The sequence below is a fragment of the Cyrtonyx montezumae genome, unplaced genomic scaffold (assembly GCF_038088225.1).
Source record: "Cyrtonyx montezumae isolate F1298 unplaced genomic scaffold, pur_monq_1.0 scaffold_2, whole genome shotgun sequence".
NCBI classification, from domain to species: domain Eukaryota; kingdom Metazoa; phylum Chordata; class Aves; order Galliformes; family Odontophoridae; genus Cyrtonyx; species Cyrtonyx montezumae.
In genome coordinates, this window is record NW_027071936.1 from 57,342,601 (window position 1) to 57,370,197 (window position 27,597).

The 27,597-nt window shown below is 38.5% G+C and overlaps 1 protein-coding gene across 6 annotated transcripts in view; it reads right to left on the reverse strand.

Moving 5' to 3' along the window:
- PPP2R2C (protein phosphatase 2 regulatory subunit Bgamma) overlaps positions 1-27,597 on the reverse strand; it is a 167,572-nt gene that overhangs the window by 31,787 nt on the left and 108,188 nt on the right. For all 6 annotated transcript variants that reach the window (XM_065735821.1, XM_065735825.1, XM_065735819.1 and 3 more), the window contains 4 exons: positions 17,013-17,110; positions 16,256-16,421; positions 11,842-11,954; positions 10,286-10,463 (listed from right to left, as the gene is read on the reverse strand). In XM_065735821.1, the coding sequence (XP_065591893.1) occupies positions 10,286-10,463; positions 11,842-11,954; positions 16,256-16,421; positions 17,013-17,110 (555 nt within the window). The remainder of the gene's footprint in view (positions 1-10,285; positions 10,464-11,841; positions 11,955-16,255; positions 16,422-17,012; positions 17,111-27,597) is intronic.

Below are 27,597 nucleotides of genomic sequence, written 5' to 3' on the forward strand. Positions count from 1 at the left end.
TCATTGACAAATGTATTATCCTGAAATGAATGAGATGTTTAAAAAAGAACTGATAGGGAAGCACTTGGTTTGCTGAATCCAGCGTCACATAGCACAGACAAGTACAACATACACAACTTCCTTAAGGGCATAGAATAGCCAAGGATTTATGGGAAGGCAGATATCACAGTTAAAAATAAATAAATAAATAAATAAATAAAACTATGCACTAACAGGGAATACTATCAATACATGTATTTCTTGATATTTATTTAAATCTTATGCATCTTAGGAAAATCTGTCTTTTAAGAGGCAGATACAGAATTTCTAGCTGGAGGGTACAGACTCTTAAGAGGATTTTGGTGGAGTTTTTTCTTTCCCTGTATGCAATTTATTCTTCCACATACCTTACAGAAATACTTCACAGAAATCCCAAGTGCAGCACTATTTATGCCATAATATAGTAAAATTATTCCATATTTTTACTTAAATTATATGAATCTTAAAGACTTGCTGTTTGCACAATTTAGCTACCTAAAAATAGGCCTTTTAGAGCTTAATGTTCTCCACTTCCTTGTGTATTTACTACAGTTTTATTTTACTGCTTCTATCTTTAAAATACTGAGATATTTCTGAAAAATAATTACTTTAAAAATACTAACAGAGGCTTCAGTTCAGATTTTATACTGATGTTTCTGCCTGAAAGCACTTTGCACTGACAAGAAATCCTGGAAAATCATCAATATGAAAATGAAACCAAGGAACAGATTCAGTTCTCCTGAGAATCTCCATAGTGAAAGTTCTTCAATCATCTCTATTAACTTACATAGCACACCTTTTGGCAGGAGTTTTATCTATCTGATTAATCTATTGAAAGGATTTACGAAAATGCCCATCAGCTTTCTTTCCAGGCACTGCAGAGAAACATGGATTCCTGAATTCTAAACACCAAGATTATCCTTTGAGGCAAAGGGGTTTGGTACTCACAGCTGTATGTTTGTTTGCTTGATATCAGGAGATTGATTCCAGACAAGTCACATAACTCTATTCAGTATGAAAATTGTCATAACAGATGTATTTTTAACTCTGGTCTTCTCGTTTTGTTTAAGTTAATATGGGTTTTATTTACAAGAGCATTTTCATTCCAATAGGCCCTGAAAATGAACTCCCTAAATGGAAAGTACTGTAATTTCATATGTAATGGCAACAGTACAGAGCAATCCTTTCCAGTGTGTATTATGAGAGCAGACAAGAGAAACTGAAATGTCTGCATTAACAAGAAGTATGCTGGCTACTTCAATAGCAAAAAAAACCAAAAAACTTCCAGGGTCTCAGGTTTTAAGGACTCAGAGCACAGAAGTACAGACTATATGGCTTTCAATACTGAGATGACTGCGTGGGCATCACTATTCTTCTATGGAAGGTTTTTGAACTAAAAGATTTTAGCTGATGAGCACAGCAAGTTACATTTTCTTCCTCTTTATGTTAATACTCCACAAAAGATTGTGCTTTGCAAGGTTAATTTCAAGTCCAAACTCACAGGGGAATGAGAATAATTAGACCCATTTAAAAGAACTCTCCCCTCTGGCAGAGTCAATTGAATTATTTATACATTATCTTTTCATATAATTGTACCTAGAATGGCATAAATGGTTTTTTTTTTTGCCTAACTTTCAATAAATTCACAATACTTGATTTTCAAGTTGGATATACCACCTGCACCTGTGACAACAGAGAATGGCTTGCTTTTAAAACGCTTCAATGAGAAATTAATCCAGAGGGAAACAGAAACATGCAATTCAAAAGCTTCCACAATGACACCATACTGATTAAAACTCATCAGCTAAAGAAATAAAATTAGTAGGGCAATAAATCTTGGGCTGAATGCTGTTACCCATTTCCACAGGAATAACTTCATTGACTACAGCCTCACTATGCTAAAACGTGAGTGCTCCTTAGCTGAGTAGCTGCAATTCCTTCCTATATTCCTGCAATATTCCTTGCAATAGTTCCCATATCCCTCTTTGCTGAAGGATCTCAGATTCCAGATAAAACATAAAAATTCTAATGAGATGCTAGGGGGAAGAAGGAAACTCATCTGACACCCTTAAGATTAATTTCAGCTCTACTGAGTGTTCTTTCCCTCAACGACAGAAACTAACTTGAGGAAGTCTGAGATCATGACAAATGGCATTCCTTGTACAAAATGGTTATTTGTTTTCTACTGTCAGAAAAACAACTGTCCCAAGTAGACTGGAAAGCAACTTACTATGTGGGGATCTATGAAAATATATTTTTGTATCTGTTTCTTCACCTAGATCACTCTACAAACTCATCAATATAGTGAAAACCCACCACTATAATGTACTACTAAAGGGCTCTCACATGGCTTTTATCGGCTCTGTATTTCACTATATTCTTCATTGTCTGCTGCAACTCCAGACAATCTTCTTTTCTGTTTTTGCAATTCACTTTAAGTTTCTAAAAATCAGAAGTATTTTAATGCCTCTGGCTGTTTTTCCTTACCTCTGCAGCAACGCCATAATGGGAATGCATCTCTATTTAGGGATGACTGCATTAGAGAAGATGGAGGACTAGATAAAGGAGTAATCCATTAAAAGGTTAACTGAATCACATACTTATTCATTCAAATTGTGTATGGACAGGAGTGATAAGTAAGGAAATTAGGTTATTCCGATTAACAAATTAATATTTTTATTAAACAATAAATCTGCAGTGCAGTAATCATCCCAAGGCTATAGCTACGCTCAAATCACTTGAAATGAACTACGTTAAAAACAGCTCCAGTAAAAGAAACGAAGACTGGTCTTTGCCAAGAATGCAAAGGCCTCAGCTATAATTGGTTTTTCACAGCCAGACTCAACTCCTTCCATTTATTTATTTTTAGAGGACAGTTTCATAGTTACATCCCATGCCCTGGAGACAGCAGTATCTGATACTCCAGCCATGGATTGCTTGCTTTTTCTACAGTGCGTATTTGAGTATTCTGGATAGATGGTCTCAGACAGCAGTTTGATGCTAAAATACTGTCTTACTAGCTCTAATATCTCTTCTTTTTTGCTATCAGATATGTCTTCATCCAATTCCATTTGACTGGCTGACAATCACATTCTTGAGATATGAGTCAACTTAAGGTGATGAGAACAGTTAAAAATGGGTTTCTGACAAGGATTGGAAGGGCAAAATGACAAAAGTTTCAAAGACTTATTTTGCAAACTTATGGTTTCCACAGCTCTCTAAATCTGGTATTAAAATCTCCTAAAAGGAACAGTGACTTCTTGAAAACAAAAATCCTTAAGGTTCTCAGAGTCACTATTCATGCAGCCTTATTGGTTAGAATTATTATTTATTACTTGAATCACATCAGTTCGCTACAGATTAAAAACACAGGATAATGTACAAACACAGGACTAGCTCAGCTGTTAAATAAAACTGTACTCAAGCTATTATATAGTATATGATGACCACATCAGAAGTAACACTGTCTCCATGTGCTGGGCATAGTTTTACTTCAACAGAAGTAGAACCAATTCAATGCCTAGAACTTTCTGAATAACAGTGTTGTAGAAGCTGTATCTACATCACATGCTATAAGACAAAATCTTTAGGTGACCCTAGAAATACAGTTTCCTCTTGGCACTTCGCACTAGGGACACAGAATTTTTCTTTCAGATGAGTCTGATCTCAGTTCACGAAAGGCTCTGTTATCAGGATTCTATACGGTTCAGAGAAGATGGCAACTTACAATTACATATACTGACTTTTCATTAGTTTTATTCCTAAGCTGACACTAAAAACATTCCTAATGTGTTTGAAACAAAAGATTCCCTACTGCATTATTCCTATGTAGCAAAAACATATGTAAAGGAATTTCCTAGAACTACCACACTTCTAAAATCCTCACTTTAGAGGTCACACTGGATATTTTGCTTAGAATTGAAAATTCTTTATTTTATCCCATATTTAACTGTAGTGCTTACAAAGAACAGGTGCTGGATACATGATTTTATTACATACCCATGGAGCCAGTGTGGTCCCTAGTCTAGCAGTCAGAAAATTCTTTCCTTCTTTTATATTCTTATTAATTACTATTTATCTAGTATTACATATCTAATTAGTGTGGACCTCTACAAAATCTTAAACAGTTTAAAGAAAAATCAGGCTTTATTTGATCAGTGATGTCTAGTAACATTGTTTAACAGCTCCATTAAAATAATGATTGAGTTTTATTCTAAATTAGAGCTGCCTTTCTCCAATTTTATGTTTATTAGATATTCTTTTTAAGGTGCATACATAACTTTTAATATCGGAACTGTGTCTAGCTTTGCTTGTACACATCAGTGATGTTCTGTATGTAGTTCATATTTTAGCTTAAATAAAGTGCCATCTAATCTAACACAGAATTAGAGTATAGATGGAAGCAATGGAAAGTGGGATCTCACCATGCAAGATTCAGATTCTGAGCTGAAAGTCCAACAAACCTATTTAAATCTTTGTTTAATTAAGTATGAAGTGGGGCTGAAACTATCTTCAAAAGAAAGATCTCTACCAAGACCATTTAAAATTTAATTCCTAGGTGAGAAATGACAATATAGCGAAGAACCTAATGGTTAAGTGTTGATTTTGGTGTGAACTGTCTACATTAAAAGTTTAATATATTAGAATTCCATTTTTCTTTATTTTCTCTTCCAAGCTGCCTTTTCCTATGACTTAGCAGGATAGGGCACTCAAGCCTTTATTCAGCTTTTACAACAGTCTTCCTCAATCAGAGCATAATTCAACATTCACCAAAACACACAGAAAACCTGCAGCAGTCAGATGTGAGTTAGGTATAAAACTATTTTCACTACTACCAATGCTTTTTGCTAGAAGGCCAGTATTACCCTGATGGAAAACAAAGTGGAGATTAAAGAGTACATTACATCTACCCAAAATCTAAGCCTGCTGAATTAGCTTTTTTGCCCTCAGTTATTCAAGTAGGGAGTATTTTATTAGGAGAGCAGAACAACCGATTCCCAATAGCTACACCCTAAAGCAACCATTTCTCAATAGTTACACTCTAAAAGAGCTTGCCAAACCACAAAAATAGGGTACATCCTGCAACCTCTTCTGCAATCTGTTACTTCTGTCTTAAAGACCAGATTTCAGCCCTGCAGATAACATCATTCTGCCTTCAAAGGAGAAAGACCGAGACAAAGCCTGCAGGAGAAAGAGAAACTCTGGGATATATGGAACACAAGCACACTATGAGGAAAGCTACTCAGATTTTGCTAGTAACAAGTCAATTAAAATAGGGCTCCTTGATGCAATATATACCTTTTAAACACACAATGCAGATTGGCAGTTTTCTTGATAGACTAGGAACCACTAGAATGTAGTATACAGAGCTCTCAAAAGAAGAGAAATAATGCCTTCCAACTATCCAAATAGAGAGTTGCTTGAGGAAAATAGAGCTGAGGGTGGGGATAGCAGCAGGGTTTAATGCAGTTAAGGCTATTTTTTGAGAGCACAAAAATACACTGTGAATATAGTTTGTGCACAGTCATCGTGTCTGAGGAGTTTTTATAGAAACAACCATATCTCACTGAAGGGCATAAACCTGTCATCTTCCAGCTCCAAGAATGCCTAGAGAAAACTGCATGTTTGCTCTCAGCTTAGCATTCAAACGCATAGCACTGAGACAGGGAACAGGAATTTTGTAAGATGGCAGACTGCTCCCAGAGCACACTGTGTTATGCCCTGTGCAATTCAGATGCACAATGTTCAAACTTGGGCTACATCTATGTACTCTGTTATTTTGGTGATATTATTTCTTTGCTTTTTTTGTGGTTATTTCTTAAGTAAATTTATTTCCCTAAGATACAGACCCTAATGATCTGACTATCTATGATATGTTTAAAATACTGGAATTCATTAGACTATAAGAAGGCCCTATGGTGATTTGCTAATTAGCTTAACCCATATGGGAGACAGAAGAAAGAATTTTTTATTAAATCAGGATAACACTGGACTATATTGATCTGACTGAGAAATGAGTATTTTAGTCGAGATGAGTCTCTAGATGAGTACATGCTGGAAACAGTGATGTTGTTTCCATAGCAATGCCATGACTGCCTCTGGAGTGAAATAGTGCGCTACCAGGAAATGAAGGGAGTTCAAGTGCTATGAGCTACATACTTCTGTGAGTGATCCAAATACATTCTCATAAAGAATATTTAGTGCAGCTAGATAGTCCAAAGATTACTGCTGATGTGAAATAAGCCTTATCACTATGCTTCCAGCTCTGCAGTTTTCTCATTCAATACACCAAAGATGACTTATCTAAAGGCTTAAGCTATGGACAACACTGCTAAGCCATTTCAGACTGAACTTTAAAAAATACAGCAACCTTTACCTCACTTCTTTTCCAGTGAAGAGTATCATCTATAATTAAGGACACTGACTCTCATTCTCCGTAACACAACCAAATACATTAAACCTTTCAGCAAAGGAATGCCTCATGTGTGTAATTATTTACCAGTTAACCTTCCCCCTTCCTTTCCATTCACCTCCTCCTCCCTTCCCTCATCCTGCTCAAACAACTATACTTGCAAGTGGGAATGAATTCAGAAGTTTTGCATATTCCTCAGGAAAATGTACGGACACACCAAAAAACACTTCTCTGCTTTTCACTCCAGTTACTGTTTATGCTAATATAAAAGCAAACCATAAAGTCGTTAATTATATTTTATCTGCCTACCTATTCTGATCAAATTTTGCAAAGCTGAATTATTTTCCATGGGAGCCAGAAAGAGAACTTCAGATCAGCATTGCTTTTTGTTTTCAAATACAGGAAGAATTCTTAGTGATTTGTAAGAGTGCTAAACTGAAGCCATAACCCAAATACAATTTTACAAGACAAAGTATTTTAGTTGACAAAACCCTAGTGTATCACTGTTAATCTGACAGTTTTTCTCCAGCCTTTCCCAGTAACCTGTAAAGATGTTCAAACATGAGCTGAACTTCCAGAAGCTCTAGCACTGTACTTGTTGTGCCACTGTCACAACAGACTCTTGGGTAAACAGACTGCAGCTCATTATATACAGCACTGCTGTCTCTGAAGGAAAGTAGAAAGACAAATATGTACCACTGTCAGATCCCTTATTAACAAATGCAACTTCAGACCAAAATATTTTCTATTTATTGTTTTAAATGTTTCAAGGAATCAAGCTCCCAGTGCAAAGCAGCAAGTTGTTTCCTTTCCCTTTACAGCTAGTAAGAAAGTGTGAAGTGAGCATTTTTTAAACTGAGTCTCCTCATGAGTTCTCTTAACTTTTGTGTAGAACAAGGCACCAAACCCAGCAACATTCAAGTTGGATATTAGCAAAAAATTATTTTCAGAAAGAGTGGTAAAGCATTCAAACAAGCTGCCCAGGGAGGTGCTGGAGTCACCAAACCTGGAAGTGTTGAAGAAAAGGGCAGATGTGGCATTTGGGGACATGGTTTAGTGGGCACTGGTGGTGACACACAAGTAAACTAGATGATCTTACACGTTTCAGGTAGAGGTACAGTTTCTTTACTGGACAGATTTCAAAATCTATTGGAAAACAGGCTGCTGCAATTTTACAAGAACTTAAAGGGTTCTATATAGGAAAAGAAAAAGTAAAAACAAATCTGCCACTGTGGCCAGTGTAGCAAAAACAGGCTGCCATCTAAGATTAACCATCTCTTTACCAATGTTTCTTATCAGTGTTCTCCCTTATCACTGCCTAAACTCTGTCATTACCATCTCACAGGTACTCATTCATGTGTATCTAAAAGAAGTAGCGAGATCTGTATCTGAAACCAGAATAAAACACAATTACTCCGAAGTAATCCACACAAGCAACCCAAAGTTCAGATTCAAAAAGCTTCCCATCGTAAAACTCAGAAATACTGCCTGAATTTAGCCCCCAGTCAGCAGTCTTAGAACATCCTCAGACACTGAACAGGTTACTTACTATAAACTAAGGGTAAGGGTTAAATCAGTGATTCAATTACAAAACTCTAGAAAAGGTACTTATCAGTAGATACAGGAATGCAGGCAGAGTACACACAGTTGTAACTGAACACAGAGGGACACAGGCTATGAAATTTAAAATTCTCATAACTAATTTCTTTAAACTTTCTGCCTCAATTTCCTAATCCACGGATTAGCTGACAAATTTACCTATCAGTCTTATTCTTTCATAACGATAAGTTGTTCAACGTGTGCAAGAGATTTGAAAATGAAAATCTATGCATACATACTAAGATTATCTTATACCAACACACTCAATTCTTCTGAATGTTATCAATATTCTCATAGTAACATTTCGCTTTCAAGTATTTACTTACAACTGGGATCTAAAAACTCATTTGGATCTGATATTTCAGTCACTAAGATAAATGATTAATCAAAATCTCAGGTAATCCTCATGAATAATGAGAAATGACTCCTTAAATTCTCAGGTCATCATCATGAACTATAGCAAATATCAGTTTTGTTCTGTTTTTAAACTTCTCAGAAAAATGTATCCTCACAATCCACATTTCATAAAAGAGCTTTTAACACAACAATAGGGACTGCCAAAAGCGAAGACATACATAAGAACTCGGGAATGTGGTTTTGGTTATCACATATACAGACACACAGAGACTGCTGTTCTCACTCTGACTGATTGCTCTGCTGCTTTAGAAGAGGAAGAAAACACCCATCAGGCAGCTACAAAATTGCCCAGGAGAGACTTAAGAGTGCATGGTGAAGCAACAGTTAGAAGGACACTGTGGGAAGCTATACTCCATAGAGATGTGCTGCAAAAGATTTTCTGTCTTCTCATATGAAACAACAGAAGTACAGTTGCTTGAATATCAAAGGCAAGCACTGCTGCATTTTAAAGGATCACCTAAAGATTAATCCTAAAACCAGTCTTATTAAAGAAGGCACCACTGATCTCACTTAATGTAGACAGGTGAAAGATAGAAAAGAAATATCTCAATTTGTTTCCAAACTCATATTACCTAAGGATAAACAGACCTGTCATTCGAGACTGCAATGGCAGTCTCATTTGTTTTCTTGTTTTTAAGGCTATCAAGAATTGCTTCATTTCAAAAAATTTTCCTCTGACTTTAACAAAGAACACACCAAGCTTCAGAGATTAACTAGCCTACAAATTAGGAAACATGAAAGGCCAGCAGGAACAGGAGAAAGAGCTCTTCATGTTGGTGAAAGGAATTTTTCTACAGCAGAACAATTTCTCTTCCATGCCCGATAGTCCCTCATACAATTCCATGGAGACATATTCTTCTAATTCCCCTTGAAATAAAATGAAATCACAACAATAAAAAAGGGAACACATTTTCTGTGCTGGCCCCATAATCTATTGTCTTACTCTTCCCTTATAAACAGAACCACAGAATTGCAGGGGTTGGAAGGGACCTCTAGAGATCATCAAATCCAGCCCCCTGCCAAAGCAGCTCCCTAGCCCAGGTTGCACAGGTAGGCATCCAGGTGGGTCTTGAACGTCTCCAGAGATGGAAACTCCACCACCTCTCTGTGCAGCTGTGCCAGTGCTCCATCACTGCACTGTGAAGAAATTCCCATTTGTGAGGAAATTCCTATGCTTCACTTCGTGGCCATTTCCCCTCATCCTATATTCTGCAGTGCACAGAGAATTACTTTTCTTGGCTCCATTTTCTCCTGCTCCTCCTGCACCGCAGTGCAGGGCCAGCTCCCAAATGATGGGAATGATCCCACAACACAGCTTTGAGGATGATGCCAGCACCTGATACAGCAACGACTGCATTAACTCCAAACACAACTCATATGAAGCAGCTAAGCCTAATCCCCAAACTATGCACGTCTCAGACCTAAGAGTTCTGTGCAGCAGGGTGGCTGAGAACAGGGGACAAAGGAAGGACAAAACTTTTAGAAAAAAAAAGAAAAAGAAAAGTGAAGTAGCTCAGCATTAAATGTCTTCTGGAAATTCTGGAAATTACAGTATAAAACATACTAGTCACGTGGACAGTTATCATTCAGTCATCATCAGTATTCTGTTGATTTGTCATTAACCAATTCCAGGGCTGCCATTTTTCACAGAATTCCCTAAATGTTGACACTGTTAAGCTCTTTTTTTTTATGATATCTGAGATTTTCTGTTACAAATACTGCAGGGATTCTGGTAAGCGTAAGGTATGTTTATAAATCTGCAGAAAAATATTTTAAAGTGTCTTTCCTAAGCTCCACTAATGCTATCAACACCGAGCAAAGAACCACAATAAAGGATACTGAAGCTTCTATCAGTGATTGCTAAATGCCAGAGGTTAATCCTGAGATCATCCGCTGACATGTATGTCTCACAGTCACTGTTGACAGATATTGAGTTGACATGATAGGTGTGGCCATTAGCAAAGATTCTCCGGGGAGTGACTTCTACCATCAAATCCATAGGTTTCAATACAGGCACCTGCCAAAAAACAAACCACAGATCAGAAACAGAGTAAGATCTTAAATATTTTTTTCACTAGCATGATGGAGAACAAGCATTCAAAGATTGTGACATTATAAAACTTCTCAGTAGTGTATTCAAGTCAAATTTCCCCACAGATGAACAGTTGGGCGAGACCATCCCTGACAATGGGGAAGGAACAGACAAAAGCCACGGAGAGCTAGGCAGAACAGTGGAAAGCTTGGGTTGCTGTTAGAGAGGCACTGACAGCTGCCACAGTGCAGGCCAGTCCCATGTCTCACATATACAGCAGGTTCTGGCTCCAGCAGTTAAACAATGAACTCCTAGTTTTTTTGTTTTTCCTATGGTTTGTTTGCTGCAAATCACTCACAGTATTTCTTTTGCTTCTTCATGTCCTTATCTCAAAAAAAAAAAAAAAAGTCAAGTGGCAAAAAGGTTATAATCTCTGCAGAACATAATAAATACAGTCTTAGAAAACAAAGCCAACTGATCATTGCAACCTTGTTATTTCCCTGTGTGTCACTTTGATGTCACGCTTTGAAATCTAGACAATGCCAATTTATTCCCTGTTGGTAAAGCATTAAATGCAGAAAAGCTGTGGTCTTCAATTGAGAATACACATGCATCAGAAACAATCTATCAAACATGCAAGATCATTTAAAGAGAAACAGAAAAATTAAAGCTTTGAGTTTAACTTGCTGCTACAGCAACAAAGCGGTATTTCTCTCAGTCTTTGAATTCTCAGATTATAAGCAATTCTAAATGGTATTGTTTGCTCAGTGATACAGAACAGGTACTCCATTTTGCATGAATTCCATTCACACAGATCTTCAGACTTTGGAGGGTATTTTTTCCCTCACTGGACAATACTGGCTTGGTTTGGAGGTAGGAGCTGATTCTTTCTAAGACTGGTGAAAATAGTAGCATTTGTACAACACAGCATTCTAGTTCTAACATTTAGTCATCTCCTTTGGAAAAAGCACCTGAAGTGAATTCAGCCGTTGAGGTCTGAGAGCAAAAATCTGTTATAATTGTGAGGTGAGTATACTGTTTTAATTAATTTTAAGTAGGCTTCTTCCATTATACTAAGTCCCACAACCCTGTGTGAAAGAATGTGAAGTCAAGCTGAGAGAATTTTATCAAGAAAAATAAAATTGATGATAAACTCTAAACATTTGTGTGATAGTCACTATATCATTAAGCATTTGTGACTGAGAAATACATTATAGATTCAAAACTTTACAGTTAGCTAAAATTTCAAGAATAATTGCATATATATATTTAACAGTAGGTATATATTTAAATCTTTTACTGACTTGGCACCCATGACTATCTTCTTCATATGGGAGCAACCAGGACAAAGACAGCATCTTACCTGTAGTGATGTTACTGTAGAAAGATCTTTAAGCTTTCCTTCTTCATCTTTTAAGTTGTACCCCTCTGGCCTCTTATCTCTTTCAGTAATTTTCCATAACTTGATTGTTTTATCTTTAGAAGAAGAAACAAACAGTTTTCCATCAGCATCGGAATTCTGAACATGGTTACTCACTTCCACGAAATACTCCTTAAAGAAGTTTCTGCACCTTGGCTTAGCCACATTCCATGCTGAAACAGTCTAGGTCTCTAAATTTGGCACATTCAATCAATGCTGCCAACTGGAAAAAATACTCATACAGCACATCCCATACCCTCAAGTGAGTCAGAGGGCACTGACAGCTGACAGACCCTGCAAAACACATGCTGCTCTCATATCCAACTCAGCAGTTTGCAGGCACAACATAGCAAACCACACAGTGCTTCCTACTGAAGGTCAGTCTTGCGAAGTCAAATTGCCAAGGAAATTATCGCGATACTAAAGCCAGTTAGCTAGGATACTTCTGAACTGCACAAGAAGAGAGGCCAATGATACCTGCCTGGCCTGCTGTGAGAATGAGCAGAGCTGTATAGGTATAACATCACAAGCTCTAGCAAAGTAATGACTGTTTGAAATATGAAACATTTTGCTCTCCTAATGAGGGACATCAGCAAAAATTAACATTAGAAAACAGAGAGAAACATGTTGTAATGATAAGAGAGAGAAGTGGAGAGAAAAATATATTAATATCACAGGGAACTGAACTAAACCTAGGCTCTCCCTTTTCACGATGGATAAGATAATCATTAAGAATATCATTAAAGAATAAGGATGCCTCATATTTACTGAAGAGTTTTAAACATTTCAGATGGAACTTCTCCCTCTTTTTTAGCTGCATATTGAAGCTGCAGATTACCCTGATACTATCTACTCCCACTCCAACTCTGCACCCAACCTGGCAACATTAGGCAGAAAAATAAATGTCAGCTCTTCTCCTACTACATAGGTATATACCTTGCTTCGACCTTCTAATAGCTTTCTTACACATTTCTTCATGGAGCAGCCAAAGACTTTTCAAAGCTTCTGCACTTCAGAAGCTAACCTCCATTCCTGCATCTTCCTCATGTACTCCTTTCTTCTTCCTTCACCCTTTCCAAAATTCCAAACACTTCTTTCAAATACTAGTACACATTATTTTAAAAGTAGCATATCTGAACACAGAAATCCCTCCACATTTCTATAGTGACTGCAACTTTGATCTTTTTTTTTTACTTCAAAACTCAATTAGCTGCTCTGCTGTTCAGATTGCTTTTATTCTTGCGTCTATATCGGGTTTATGTGGCAAGGTTTTGGTACTGGCAGTCTGCAGGGGTAAGCAGAGCCCAGCAGCTGCCCCATGTCAGATCAGAGCCAGCTCCAGATGGGACCTGCCACTGGGCAGAGCTGAGCCATGAGTGACACTGGCTGTGACTGTGTGAGTGCAGATTTAAGAAAGGGAGCAACTGCTTTTCAACAGCAGCTGGGAGAGGAATTATGAATGTAAGAGAATCAGCCCTGCAGGCATCAAGGTCAGCGCAGAAGGAGGGCAGGAATTGCTCCAGGTGTAGAGCAGAAGTTTCCTGCAGCCTAGGAAAGGGCTGCCCCATGGAGGGGTGTACTGTCCTCCTGAAGCCCACAGGCACCCATGAGGAAATCTCCACATGTAGCCATGGAGAAGCCCTGAAGGATGTATAGAACATGGAGAGCCCCAGCAGGAGCAGGGCCTGGGCCAGAGCTGCAGCAGGGCAGGAATTCTGGGAGAACTGCTGCCCATGGGGACCCATTCTGGAGCAGTTACTCACGGATGGGCCCTGTGGTACTGAGCCACACTGAAGCAGTGCTTGAACAGCTGCAGTCTGCGAAGCCCACACAGGATCAGTTCAGTAAAGCTGGCATCCTGCATAAGGGACTCCGTGTGGAGCAGGGGGAGAGAGTGACCATGGAGGAGTAGCAGATATAAAGCATTATGGACAGATGGCAGCCCCCATTCCCTGTTATCCTGTGCTGCTTAGGGTGAGGAGGTGGATGAGAGGAAGTTGGTTCTAGTTTCTCACTGCTCTAGTCTGTTAGTAATATGCAATAAACTACATTAATCACCATGTGCTGAGTCTGTTTTGTCCATGCTGGTAACTGGTGAATGATCTCCCAGTTCCTGCTTCAAACCTTGAGCCTTTTTTCATTGCATTTCCTCCCTCTCTTCCTCTGAGGAAGGGGAGTGAGAGAGTGATGCAGTGGAATTCAGTTGCCCAGCAGGGTGAAACCACCAAAGCACTTCCTGCAGATATTGATCAATCCTCAGAACAAGTGGTTAGTTCCATTTGCAGCTGAACGGTTGCAGAAAAAGTACAGTATGTTTAATTTATATCAGTCATGTTAATTACTAAAAATACATAGGGAGTATAGCATGTACATGGGACCTTTATTACATGTAAATGTGCTTTTCTGCTCATCTAGTCTAATATCTTTAAATACAATGATTATAAAATATATAAGTGTGTTTTCCATTGCTGGACTTGACTGCCATTGATAAACCCATCACTTCCCTGAGAGAAAACTTTTTCAGTGGTTAAGGATATTTTGTGTTAGTCTTCTTCTCCCTCATCTGACTTCTGGACTTTAACACCTCCCTAGAAATTCTAAGTATGCTTATGTTTCACAAAATATAGAAATATCTTTGTGAGGTTCAGTATTCCTTCAGTCTCAAGAGTGTTGTGAAGTTTAAATTAATTAATGTCTGCTAAGAGATCTCAAATCCTCAGATGAAAGGATGTCTAAGGGTCAAATTCTGATTTACTCAACGTAAATCAAATAGGAAGTCCCAATATATTCTGGTACAAAAGATGCCAATGAATCTTAATGATTTAATACTATACTACAAAATTAGTTCAGTTTACAATGCAAACCGGGAATTTGCTAACTGCAAGCACTGCAAATCCACAGTGGGATTTGAAAGCCTTGGTGACTTCCTTCTGCCTCCATTAATTAAGATAAAGAAAGCAAAGCTTAGCTGATAACTTATTGGTAACGTGTGAACTGGAGAAGAACCAAGATCCCTTTAAGAGCAAGGTGACCTGTGCAGGAGTCCTCAGAAGGATGGAAACAGATTTGGAAAAGTGAAGATCTATCAGGTCTCATATAATGAAGGTGAGATTTAGGTGGACTTTCCACTCATGCTCCCCCTAACACAGGGATGATCCTTTCAGCAAGTTCAATGGGCACTGCCTATATGTGCCTGGGCAAAGAACATGTTCTGCAGAAGTTCCACAAGATGCTATTTTGCAGTCATCATTTTTTTCTGAGCGAAACTGTGTTCTGGATCCTAAACTAGCAGAAGGCTCATAAACAGGTAAAAATACAAGCCAGTACTCAAGGTGTTTCTACAACTGGACCAATGTAAGCATGCATAGCAGACAATGCCTACACATGCTACAAGCTGGGGAAAATACTATTCTCCACTTCTAACAGGCATGGAATTGATATAAATTGTAAGCGTATTCTCACAGAAAGTCTGAGAGGCAGCAAGGAGTTCAACATGCAACTTATGTATCCTAAAGTTAAAACTATTTTATGACTATGCCATGAGATGAATTCAGGCTTCATCTTTACTATGCCAGGACACTACGAGTTCTCCTTAACACAGAAAAGCATTTTGCAATCCAAGCCAACATCCACAGGCTATGTCCATGGCATCTCTTCTGCTCTCCTCACATACAGAGGTCACCCAGGACTCTCCACCACTAGGAAGGAGGGAGAACAGAGGGCAAAACATTTTGCTGGACCTTAAGCTGGTGACTGGTGACTATTTCCTAAAAGACAGATGTGTGTATTAGGACCCATTCAGTTTCTTCCCACTATGTCATACCTGTATCTTCCCTCTTAGCACTGATACTGTATTTTCTTAAGCAATAGGCCTTAAGCATGTGGAAAGGTAAGTCAGAATCAATTTCTCATTATTATTCCTACTGTAGAACTTTAATAAAACATTTTGATGATAATTAATGAACAGAAAAAGAAATTCGTTTCTCTCACCTACATTCGTTTACACATCCGCAAAGAATAAAGGTTATGACAAATACATCAGACAAAATTCTAAATTCCCAGTGAAATTTCCAGTGCTGGATATTGTGATGCCTTTTTCACAAAGTTACTTTCAGGACAGCATGGCAGACAGAGCAAAAATGGATAGCGCTCTAAATGTCAAAAGGAAAAACCTTGTGATTGTGCATAAAAAGCATAAATAACAGCTATCAGAGTCAGTGTGGAAATCTCAGTAAACTCTGAAACGTGAAATTACTTAAACAGTAAAAAAAAAATGAACACAGAATTTGATTACATACAGTCAATGCTAAAATGCAAGACAGCAAAAGGTGCCTATGTCCAATCTATTCTATCTTACCATTTGTTGATAAAAGCGAGTGAGCTGCATTTTGCTGTGGTAACCACTTGATCTTGTTTATTTTTTCTTCTATCTCCAAGCTCTTCAAATAATCAAATTCAGGTTCATGGCTCTGGAAAGTGCTGTAAACATTATACTCCCCCTGACTGTAAGGCTCATTTTTACTCTGTGGAGAGTAAGAACAACAAAAACGCATGTTTTATTATGGCAATATATTTTCTCCTGCTCAGGGGGAAGTTGTATTAGCAGCCTTATAAATATAAAAATATTGAAAGTATAATTAAATTTCTCATTTAGAATATGATATCGATAGATCTGTTTCTACAGGAATGAAATTTCCCGTAAGCACTGAAGCAGCATTTAATAAAGGACAGAATTTTTGAAGAAATGTCAATTGTTCAGTAAAGCTTTGTACAGAAGATGTTGTACATGGACTAAATTTAAGACTGGAGCAGAAAAGATAACACAGCACAAACATTGTTTGAAATTGAATGACTCCATCAAAGAGGCAAAAGCTATTAAAACAAAAACCACCACTTCTATTCTTAGCTTAGAATTTTGGAGCTCTGAAGTATTCTTGTTTGGAACAGAAAAAAGAACAAACTTCTGATGAAAAGACTTTACCTTCTTTCCACATTACTTTTATATTATTATTTATTCAGTCTTGAGGTTATAAGTAAGATTTTTTGTTAGATCAAATTAAAACACTAACAATCAAAACCAGTTTTAGCATGCTATGAAGGACTAATTCACATACCTCAGGCTCCCTTTGGAATATAACAACCCGACCCCCCTTGTCACCAGTAGCCAGCAGTTCTCCAGTGTGGTTGAACTCAACTGTAGAAATAATATCAGCTAGAGAAGAAAAGAGAGAGAAAAAGAAAAATTTTAGACTGCTGCCACAACACAAAGCCATTAGGAATATTAAGCACTCCACAAAAAAATGAGAGATTTGAAGGTATACAAATGAATTCAACAGCAAGACACTAATGCAAACAGGCTGCATGCCATCAGAATCCAAGGTTGCTACACAATGAAAATTAGTGCAAACGTAACAAGGCAAACTCATGTCTCCAGCACATCTGCAGCTTGGAGATCTCTAGAGGGGTTAAGATTCAGGAAGAGCAAACCCAGACTTGTATAAAGCTTTTTCTCTATTGGAGACAGTAGACAGTGTTGGCCTCCTGCTATTTCCTTGGCAGGGACCAACATAAAGGCATTCCTCCTGCATGTGTTATTTATTCTTCATCCTTCATTAGGGTTTTGATAAAACCCTGAGTATTAGTTTACTATTGAGCAAACAGTAAAAAGCAAAGAACTCAAGGCTTGTCCTGCCACAGAGAACTGCTCACTGTGCCATGCTGGCAACAGCCCATTCAAATCAGAGCTTTCAGTAAATCACTTCAGCACCATAAAAATGTGTCATCAGAAGATAAAAATATTTCAGTCTTTTCTTTTTCTAATTTTCAACAATTCTCTTTCCCTAAGCAATTGCATCAGCTTATACAAGAAACCTCATCAAAACCTGAGGCCAATCTTGAGCACAAAATACTAAACATCAGAATGAGAAGGGAGAAATAGATAGGAGCAAAAGAACTGGCTCTTCTTCTTGTATGACAGCAAATGTGAGAATCATAATCCACGGTTAATCCTACACTATTAGCATAATTTAAATTAAAATGCCTAGTGCAATAGTAAATTAAGAAGCCGTCACATATACAATCACAGACAAATGCAGGGCATTACTCAGAGACTACATGTATGAATTCTCTATAGTGATCAGTATGCACTCAGCAGAAACATTAGCCACATTTTTTGAAGTAACCACAGTCAGTAGCTCCTCTTTAGGCATTAAAAGCTGTGGTTTTTACAAGTGTTTATCATCTATCAGTTTATATTGAGAACAACGGGGCTATAGTGAGTTAATCTCTATTGAAAACCTAGTCCCAAATGAGTTCACTACAATTTAAAGGAACTGAAATAACAAGTGGACGCATCATTTCTTGGATACGTTTTCTGAACTGAAAACATCTGCTCCTATTATTCTTCTAATAAACTAGTAGTTGAGTTAGAAAGCTTGGATTGCCAGTCACATCAGCAACACAGTTTCCCAAAAGTCAGATTCCTACTGGAAGGTTATAAACAATTCACCATCTCAAGAAGGAAAACCTTACCCTAATGACAATAAAGATCAAAAGAGATACTTTATAAGAAGCATCCATCATTCAATTTTGTTTGACTGCCTAAAGAAAAGTTCATTTTTCTTTTTTTCTCTATATGTTGCCAGCTAAAGAAGTGAGGGGGAAACAGTGAATACACTTTCTTTTGGCTTGAAATACTTGCACAGTTGCGTGCAATTCTCTGTAAGTGGTCACAAGATACTATGGAAGGCATCTCTACATGGTCACAAAATACCACAGACAGCATCGGCCAAGGCCTGGAGAAGTCAACAGGAGTATCTGCATAGACATCAACAGCAACCAAAACAGGGTTATGATAAAATCTCTATGTTTATTAAAATGTTGTATGCTGTTAAGTGATTATTGCTTAAATAAAAGCAGCTAACACCTAAGTATTTCTGGGCAGTGGACTGCGATATAGTTCAGTGCATAATTCCCTCCCTCATAAGCTGTTTCTCCCAGAGGCATCTCTCCTTTCAGGAAGAGAAGGGAATTCTGAACTGGAAAATACCCATCGTTTTTAAATTAACTTGTTCTTAAAAGAAGAGGAAAACCAATACTCTGACCTTACATGGTTTGCAGTTGGTAAAAAATTAGTCTTTAATTGAAAAATCACTTTTATTGATCCTGTAAATAACAGCTGAAAACAACAGCCAAAATACCTTATCCAACATACCAGTTCAGCAGGCAAGCATTAGTCATGCTGTTTTCATAAAGATTAGCCAGGCTGGCTCTTTCTAAGACAAACAAGGTAGGAACAGAATCAATCCAAAGAGCTTTTCAAACCCCTCTGCAGGATGTTCCCCTGCATCTTTGTCAATGCTATTGCAACATTAGCCACTGTGGTCACACCCTATGGATTCCTACATTGGAGAACTATCCCCTGAGCATAACAGAGAAACAAACTACCAGCAAGTACTCTCCCTGGGATATGTAAATGCTCCAAGATACAAGAGCTGGTGAATTTGCATGTACAGTAAGTACTTGGTAACGGATCAAAGAGATAAAAGGCTCCATCCTGCTCTATACCTTCCATGTTATAACATTATCAAGCTTGGCACTAACTATGATTATATGAAACAAAGATAATTTATCTATTAAGAATAATTACAGGTAACCTCAACAGACAACATTGCAAATTAGATTACAAACTTCAACTCTTATCCAATATCAGTAGTGCTCATCTGTGTCTAAATTCCTCATTTTGTCTTTACAGATATGTATATAAATTAGTATTTAAGAGTCATGATGCTCAACATTTTCACACAATTAAAAAACACAAGTGGAATATTCAATATACAGCTGAGAAAAAACACACAAAAAACCTTCAAAAGATGAAAGAACACTCCAGGGAGGTACACACCTGCTCCTCTTCTCTACATCCTGCCACAGCAAATTGTTCCATCAGGCACTATGTATTACAGATCTCATTGCTCAGGCCAATTTTACAGATCCACAGGAACACAACACGAGAGCCTAAACCGAAAGGAAGTTTTCCCTGATCCAGTTTGAAGCATTTAATTCCCTGACTCCTAGTCATCTTTCATTGTACCTCATTATCTAATTCCTCTGCAGCTTCAGTTTACCCTCTTTAAAGGTGTTTAATGGTGATATACTGAACAGCTGCTGCTTAGATATCTATATTCAGCTTTTCTAATAGATCTAAGTGTATTGGTGTACAACTATGCATGTCAAGATATCTCCAGCTGTTTGGACTTCATTTACCTCAGTTTCATTACTGCTGTTCCCACACAGATGCAGACGAATGAACTTTCAGCAGTCCCCATACAGACAGTGGGGGTGGGATGATACAAGGGTAGGCACATTTAAAAAACCTTTACAATAATTAGTGAACTCCTATCTGTATAATACATTTTTGTATCACTTAGGGGGACTCTACCATAACTGCACACTACACAAAGATAAAGTCTAACATATTTTACTCATCTTTTTACTCACTGTTACGTACTCTTTCAGTCACAGACCTCAAGCAACTCTAAGTAAAGCTCAACTATACTCTTCTGTTTGTTACTTTTACAAATAATTTCTACTTTTCTGGAGCCCTCCATTTGAAGGCACTGGTATACTTTAAACATTAATTTGGCATGGTTTTGGAGCAAGTTTTGAGGGATCTGTACAGGAAAAATATGATCAGAGAATATAATATACAGTTGAACAGCACTGTAATGCTGATAATGACTTAAAGAATTTGCAATGAGTCAGAATACTCTAATTAACATCCGCATTTTTCTCATAAAAGGCTGTGAACACTGATGAGAACAGTCAGATCGTCTCCTTAATACTTCATCCACCACAACCAGCATCACAGCACAAGGCCTGAGCTGACTAAAGCAGCACCTAGGCCAAGTTTTTGTTGTGTTTTCCCAGTGGCTAGAATGCGATCTTGTAGTCTACATTGTTTCAACCAAGTTCTGACCTGGTCTAACCTTGGCTTGTGAAATTCAATAAGATCACAGCACAATCTGGCATGGCTGCAAGCAATGTTCAGTCATACTGATACTACAGTCCCCAAAGAGCATAATATGGAAGAAACAACAAAGAAGCTTGCAACAAAGAGATATAAAACAAAAGGACAAATGGTAGATAAAAAGATGAGCATTATTACAGTAACTTGTATGAAGGGTGGCCATTAGAATGAACTATGTTGTCAGAAATTAATTTAGACTTGGTAAAAAAAGAAAAAAGGTAAATAAAAAATATGGATGAAAGAGCCCATTGCCCTTTTATCAAGCTGAACTTTCACAGGTTTCCTCCAGCAGCCAGAAAACAATGTATGCAAAACTCAGAGGCATGAAGGGTCAGATGGACCTTTCTTTTCTGAAGCAACTGACAGCGGGATCTCTGACAACAGAAGTTTCATACATGACACAATAGGCTCTGTAGTATGTGTTCACTCTGGTTCACCACAGTGCTGTGCAATTACACAGCATCAGAAACCACCCTTCAAAATGCAAGGAAGTACAAAATAAAACCTCACGTATTGCTCTGTCCACACCTTGGCTAACTAAAAGCCAATACACCAGAAACCCAACTCCACTCTGCTGGAAGACATTTTGCTCACAATCAATCATTTCACCTTTCCATGCCATCACAGCAGTGTAAGACAAGCAGTACTCAGCTGAGAGGCCAATTGGGAAGGACAGGTAGAAAAAAAGAGAGCATGAGCATGCACAAAACAGAAAGCATGTGTGGACTGTGAAAAAAGTAGCAAAAAAAAAGTCAATGCATGAAAGCATGTGCAAGAGCTTGAGCCTGAGGGAGCACAATGAAATGCTACAACAGAAGATAAGAAAGCAGTTTGAAACAAAGGATCTATCTGCTTCTTTGCCCCTGACATTATTTGTAACTCTGCTAAATCACACTCCGTAGTTTTTCTTGTTCATTATGGCTTTAAATACAAATAACTGTGCTACAAAATGCTGTTTGTTCCAGGCCACGTGGACAATGGACAAGGCAAAGCACAACAGGCAGCTGATTCTAGCCAAGGCAAACTCTAAACATGGGTGCTAATGGTGTAAATGCCTCAGGGAGCAGCAAAACAAGGTGATCAATCAATAGCAGAAAAAAGTCCGGAGAAGCGTGTCCCTGCACTTTGTGTCCCTGCTTTCAGTGATGCCTTTCTTGGTTTCATTGTCAGCAACAAGAAATATATTGAGTGCAGTATCCATCAGCCCCATTTAATCCTGTCAAGCAAGAACAAGTTAGTTTATTGGGCCAAGTATAACCTTCATTCCTGAGTATGGCAATCTCCTGATCTGAAACCCAAAACTACAGGGATGAATGCTGACTACCTCCTGAAAGGCAGCTGTAAAAACAATTGTTGCACTTGGAGGCAGTAGTAAAGAGTAGTAAAAAAAATAATGGGCAAAAAACCCCCTAACTACAAATCCTCAGCAACACTGAGTAAATCCCTTTTTTCTATCTTCTAAATTTTAGGAATACTACAAATAGACACCTTAGTGCGCTGCACCTGCTTTGGCTGACCATGATACCATCAGGATGCATCTGAGTTTTACAGGCCTATGTATCTGTATATCCTCAGGGACGAAGGAAAATACTTCCCCATTCAGAATATTTGAATGCAGGTTCAGTGCTCACTCTAAGAGCAAATTTATTTGAGAAATTTCAGAACCCACATCCAAAATTTGCATCCCGAAGTTACTCAAAGAACTGGCTGAAGCCATTGTGATGCCTCTCTTAATTATTTTTCAACCATCTTGGGAATCTGGAGAGGTCTCAGTCAACTATAATCTGGTAAACATGGAACAAATTTTCCAGTAAGAGAGAATACCTTGGTAATTACAGGCCTGTCAGTCTCATTTCAGTGCCTGGCAAAATTAGGGTAAAGATTATTCTCTGAGTTACTGAAAAACACTTGAAAGACAACACAGTCATTGGTCATAGACATCATGAGTTCATGAGTAGAAAGTCCTGTTTAACTAAGTTTTCCTTTATGACAAGGTTACCCACCAAGTTAAACGAGGGAAGTCAGTTGATGTAATCTACTTTGATTTCAGCACTGCTTTTGGTACTATTTCTCACAGCATTCTTTTGGACAAAATGTCCAGCATACAGCTAGACAAATACATAATGTGATGGGAGGTCATAGAGCTATAGTAAACAGTGTTACATCAGGCTGCCAGCCAGCCACTAATGGGGCTCCCCATGGCACCATTTTGGGGCCTCATTTGGGGACTTCAATGGATACTAATCAGGTTTACAGACAACACTAAATTGGGAGGAGCTGTTGACTCCTTTGATAGTGGACAGGCTTTGCAGAGAGATCTTGACAAATTAGCTCCTCACAGGGAGCACAGGGGCAGTGCTGAGCTCTCTTTGACAGTGACAGGGCCAGAGGGAACAGCATGGAGTTGTGCCAGGGGAGGCTCAGGTGGGGGGGTCTGCACCAGAGGGCAGTGGGCATGGAATAGGCTGCCCAGGGCCGTGGGCACAGCCCTGAGTTGCTGGAGCTCAAGGAGTGTTTGAACACTGCCCTCAGACATTGGTTTTGAGGTGTATGGAGCCGGGAGTTGGACTTGATGATCCCTGTGGGCCCCTTCCAACTTGGGATGTTCTATGATTCTATGAACACCTACCACCACTGTGTTTTACAACTTGTAGCCATGAACTTTAATATAATTGGGCTTTCCTCCAATATTTGTACAAACATTCATTTGAAGAGCTTAGAAAATTCTCATCAGTTTCTTAATCTCATTCTGGTTTCCAGCCGTATTTCTCAAATTAGAAAACCAAGAAATGACACCCAACTACAGGAGCACAGTGAATGAGAAGAAAATATTTTTTTGCATACATTACAAATATGCAAAACAGATTATAAGGGATCTTTGCTCCGTGCTAAAAAAGACTTCACACTGAATACGTGTCACAGATGCAGCTTTTAATTGTGACCCCCACTTTTATTCCTAATTTAAAGTCTCAAAGACCTTATTTCAGTGGTTCTGGCACTCATCTCTCCCCTGGAGAGTAAAAGGCATCTGGGATTAGAGACTTGACCTTACACCCACTGAAGTAAATGGGAAGTTTCTCTCTACTTCAGTGATAAATAAGGCCAAGGAACATTTGTCAGATGCAGTGTAGCTGAAAATTAGGACACAGTTCTTAAAATTCTGGCTACAGTTTACACGCACTTCAGTTTCTTTCAGCACAAGGTGACCTGCTTAGATCAGCAAGGCTACAAAGCTTCAGTCGTTAGTTCCACAGAACCTCTAATTACTGTTACTATTTTTCCTAATTAAGTCAATAAATGCGCTACTTTTACTTTCATAATCTGAAACACTCCGTGGACTGATAAAATTTTGCCATAAATCCTTTTAATACCTATTTAGGGGCCCCCGTATGGTGGTACTGCATCACCTGCAGGAAAGCAGCCTTGCAGCGCTGGGAGACCACAGCCCTGTGTGTGTGTGCAGGTAACCCAGGGCCTGACACCTGAATAAACCACTGAAAATCAACCTGGCTTTTGGCTGAAAGATATCCACAGAAAGCTTCCAAAATGCTCATCCCCAAAAAGCTTCTCCACAGCCCATGGAGTGTAACACATGCTAGCAATTTATTCTCCTGAGATTTCTAAAAAATGAATACCTCTAGATGTTTCTTGCTGTGTTCACTGTCAAGCAAGGCAGGCCTGACTGTGACAGTTAAGGATTCAGCAACAGGCTTAAAATATGCAGTTTCATAAACATTAGTGCAATTAGAAAATGTGCCAGTCTGCTCCTCTTACCAAGCAACAGTGAAGGGCAAAAAGGAAAAAACTGCCACAGGCATCACAATATGTATATACAATTTCCAGAGCAAGGTTTGAACTGGTTTTCACAGAACAAGTGCTGCCTGAGCTGGGAGCTCCTGCTTGGATCCACGTTATTGCACAGCAAGGAGCAGCACAGCCTGGCTGCCAGCAAAAGACAGATCAGAAACAGTGCTGCCAAGTGCTAAAAATGCTAGGCAACTGGGTTTTACTGAGAGCACTGAAAGACCTTGAACCTAACCCCTTATTTTGGAGCAAGCAAATGCCAAAAATGGAAACTGTACAAATTATTAAAATACACCAATTTTAGTTGCACTTTCAGAAATGATTATACTCGTGCATAATAAATGCAATGGTCTACAATGAGCAAACCAAGTTTTGTTAAAAGACTATTATAAAACAAAGGCAAAAAATAACATATTTACATTTTAAAGGAAAATCACTAATTTAAAATACATCCAAGGGTAATGAAAAGTCATCCAAAATTTAAAATATAATGCTGAATAATCCGATTCAATATGAACGTTATTTCCAACATAATACTTACGAACTTCAATAGAATTTCCCTGCCAGCTGGTTCTGAATTTTTTTTTCTTTTTTAAGTGAGCAATTAAATTCCAGAAGCAAAGCTCTCAGTAATTCTGTCACAGCAGTTCTTATGTTCAAAGTGCTTTCCTGGCATTAAACCCCCTAGCAACCCAGGGAAGTCAGTAAGAAAACGTTAACATCCCATTTTACACAAAGGAAAAAAATGAAACAGATCCTTGAGAGTTATTATCCAAGATCAGAGAAGCAGTTTTGATTCTACATATACTAAGGGACAGATAAGCCAGGCTATGCCTCAGCAAAACAATTCTATTTGGCAAAGCACTTAATCATTTGTCTAGATACTTAAATGTTCCCAAATTCAGTTCTAATGAGCACGCATGTAGTCAAATGAATACACTGGTGCAGACCTAACAGTGCATCACAATAACATGCACCATGGAAGAAAAAGCCGTGATGAACAAGCTTTCAAGTGAAGCTGAGGTATACAATCTTAAACATAACTGAGGGTTGGAGCAAGGAGCTGGACTAAAGCTGGAGTCTTCAAGTGCAGAGCGACACCAAGGAAAGCAGGGCACACAAAGCCATACCTGCACAACTACACACAGGATAGCTCCAGTAACTTCCTGGGCTTTGTAATGCTATTATTAGTAAAGCTGAATTAAGACTGGACCTTTACAGGCTTGCAGTAGTCTGCTCTCCCCCAGACAATCTTCAGCATGGTTCAGGAGTTACCATGAGCCAGGGACACTCCTCAGCAGGTCATGACATTTCAGAAACTGGAATTTTACCATCACAGACATAGGCTGCTACTGTGCTCGGTAATGCCTAGTTTACTTGGGCAGATGTGATTAGTAGATGTCACTCACAGCAATCAGTGTTGCACATAGTGTGCAATAAACTATAGCCAAACCTTGTGAGCAAAATGCAGCTCAAACTTAAACATCATTGGACATCTCCTCTGCGATTCCCAGCAGTGGACCAGCAAGCGAAGGTCACAGCAGGGCTCACTGGCTGTCAGGGGAGCTCGATGCCAAGCTGTGTAGATACTCATCTAACATTAGCATCTGCTTGCTTGGCGGGCTCCAAAGGCAGTTCAGCTGACAACTCTGAATTTGCCTCTGGGTCTGTCACAAGATCATATAACTGTAGGACTTCTGGGAGTGCCTAATGCTTCTTTGATGAAGATCATGCACATCATAATATATTACAGCCTTCCTAAGCATCCTTTGAAATCAGCATTTGTGACCTCTCAGAATTATCCAGGTACTGTGTCTGGCTTAAGTGGCATTGTAACCTAAGCCAAACTTTAAGATCATTGTATCAGTTCCTTCAACAAGTTTATGTAATGATCCTAATAACAGAAATATCACATTTTTTTTATGTTAACATGGGTTGCAGCTACTGATAACATCAAAAACTGCTCCTAGTGTGGCCTCAAAATGAATAGAATAACCGTAATCAGTTCCACTATGAACAATATATATCAAACCATAGTAGAAAGGACTAATGTTAACTAGTAGTGGCTTTCACTATGGTAAAAGCTCACCCGTAATACTGCTCATGAAAGACAGAAGTCCTAGTGTATATAGGAATCCAGCAAAATAAATGTGATGAAAGATGGGATTACTCATGCTTAAAATTAAAGCACACCGCACCACCCCAGCATACCAGGAACTAGAGGCACTCCCAGCCCTAAAAGACTGAGTTCTAGAGAGTTGGAGTGTGCAAAGAACAATAAATCTGCCATCAAGTTTGAGTGCATCACGCTTCTAGTAATTACTGTAATTATCCTTAAAAAATAAAATAAAATCACCTAAAGAAGAGAAGACATTAAGCGTCAATGTACCTCTCCTCAATCTGTGCCTGATAAAGAAACTTCAAACACAGTTAACAGCCTCAGGAAACAAACATCCTCATTTTGAGATATTCCCAAAGGATGCCAATTACATAACAGGACTGGATCAGCATATATTACGAATGCTATGGACAGCATCTAAAAAAGCAACTGTACTGTTGGCTCATCAGGCAATTTTACATTCTTTTTCTACTCTGAGGTAACACTCACATAACTTAGTATATTTCCTAAAACAGCCCTGAAAGCTCCTTCCAGACAAATAACACAGTGAAAACTCAGCCTGCTTCCACTGCATTCACAGATGAGATCCTCCAAGCTCCAAATCCAACTCTTTTAAGACTAAGCACTATCATCCACTCTGCATCAAACAGTTAAACGCAAAGTACGGCTTCCACTAGCATACTGCTAAAACTTAAAAGTTAAATAAAAAACAGCGTGAAATACCAAACCTCATCAGGTCAGACTCGTGTCT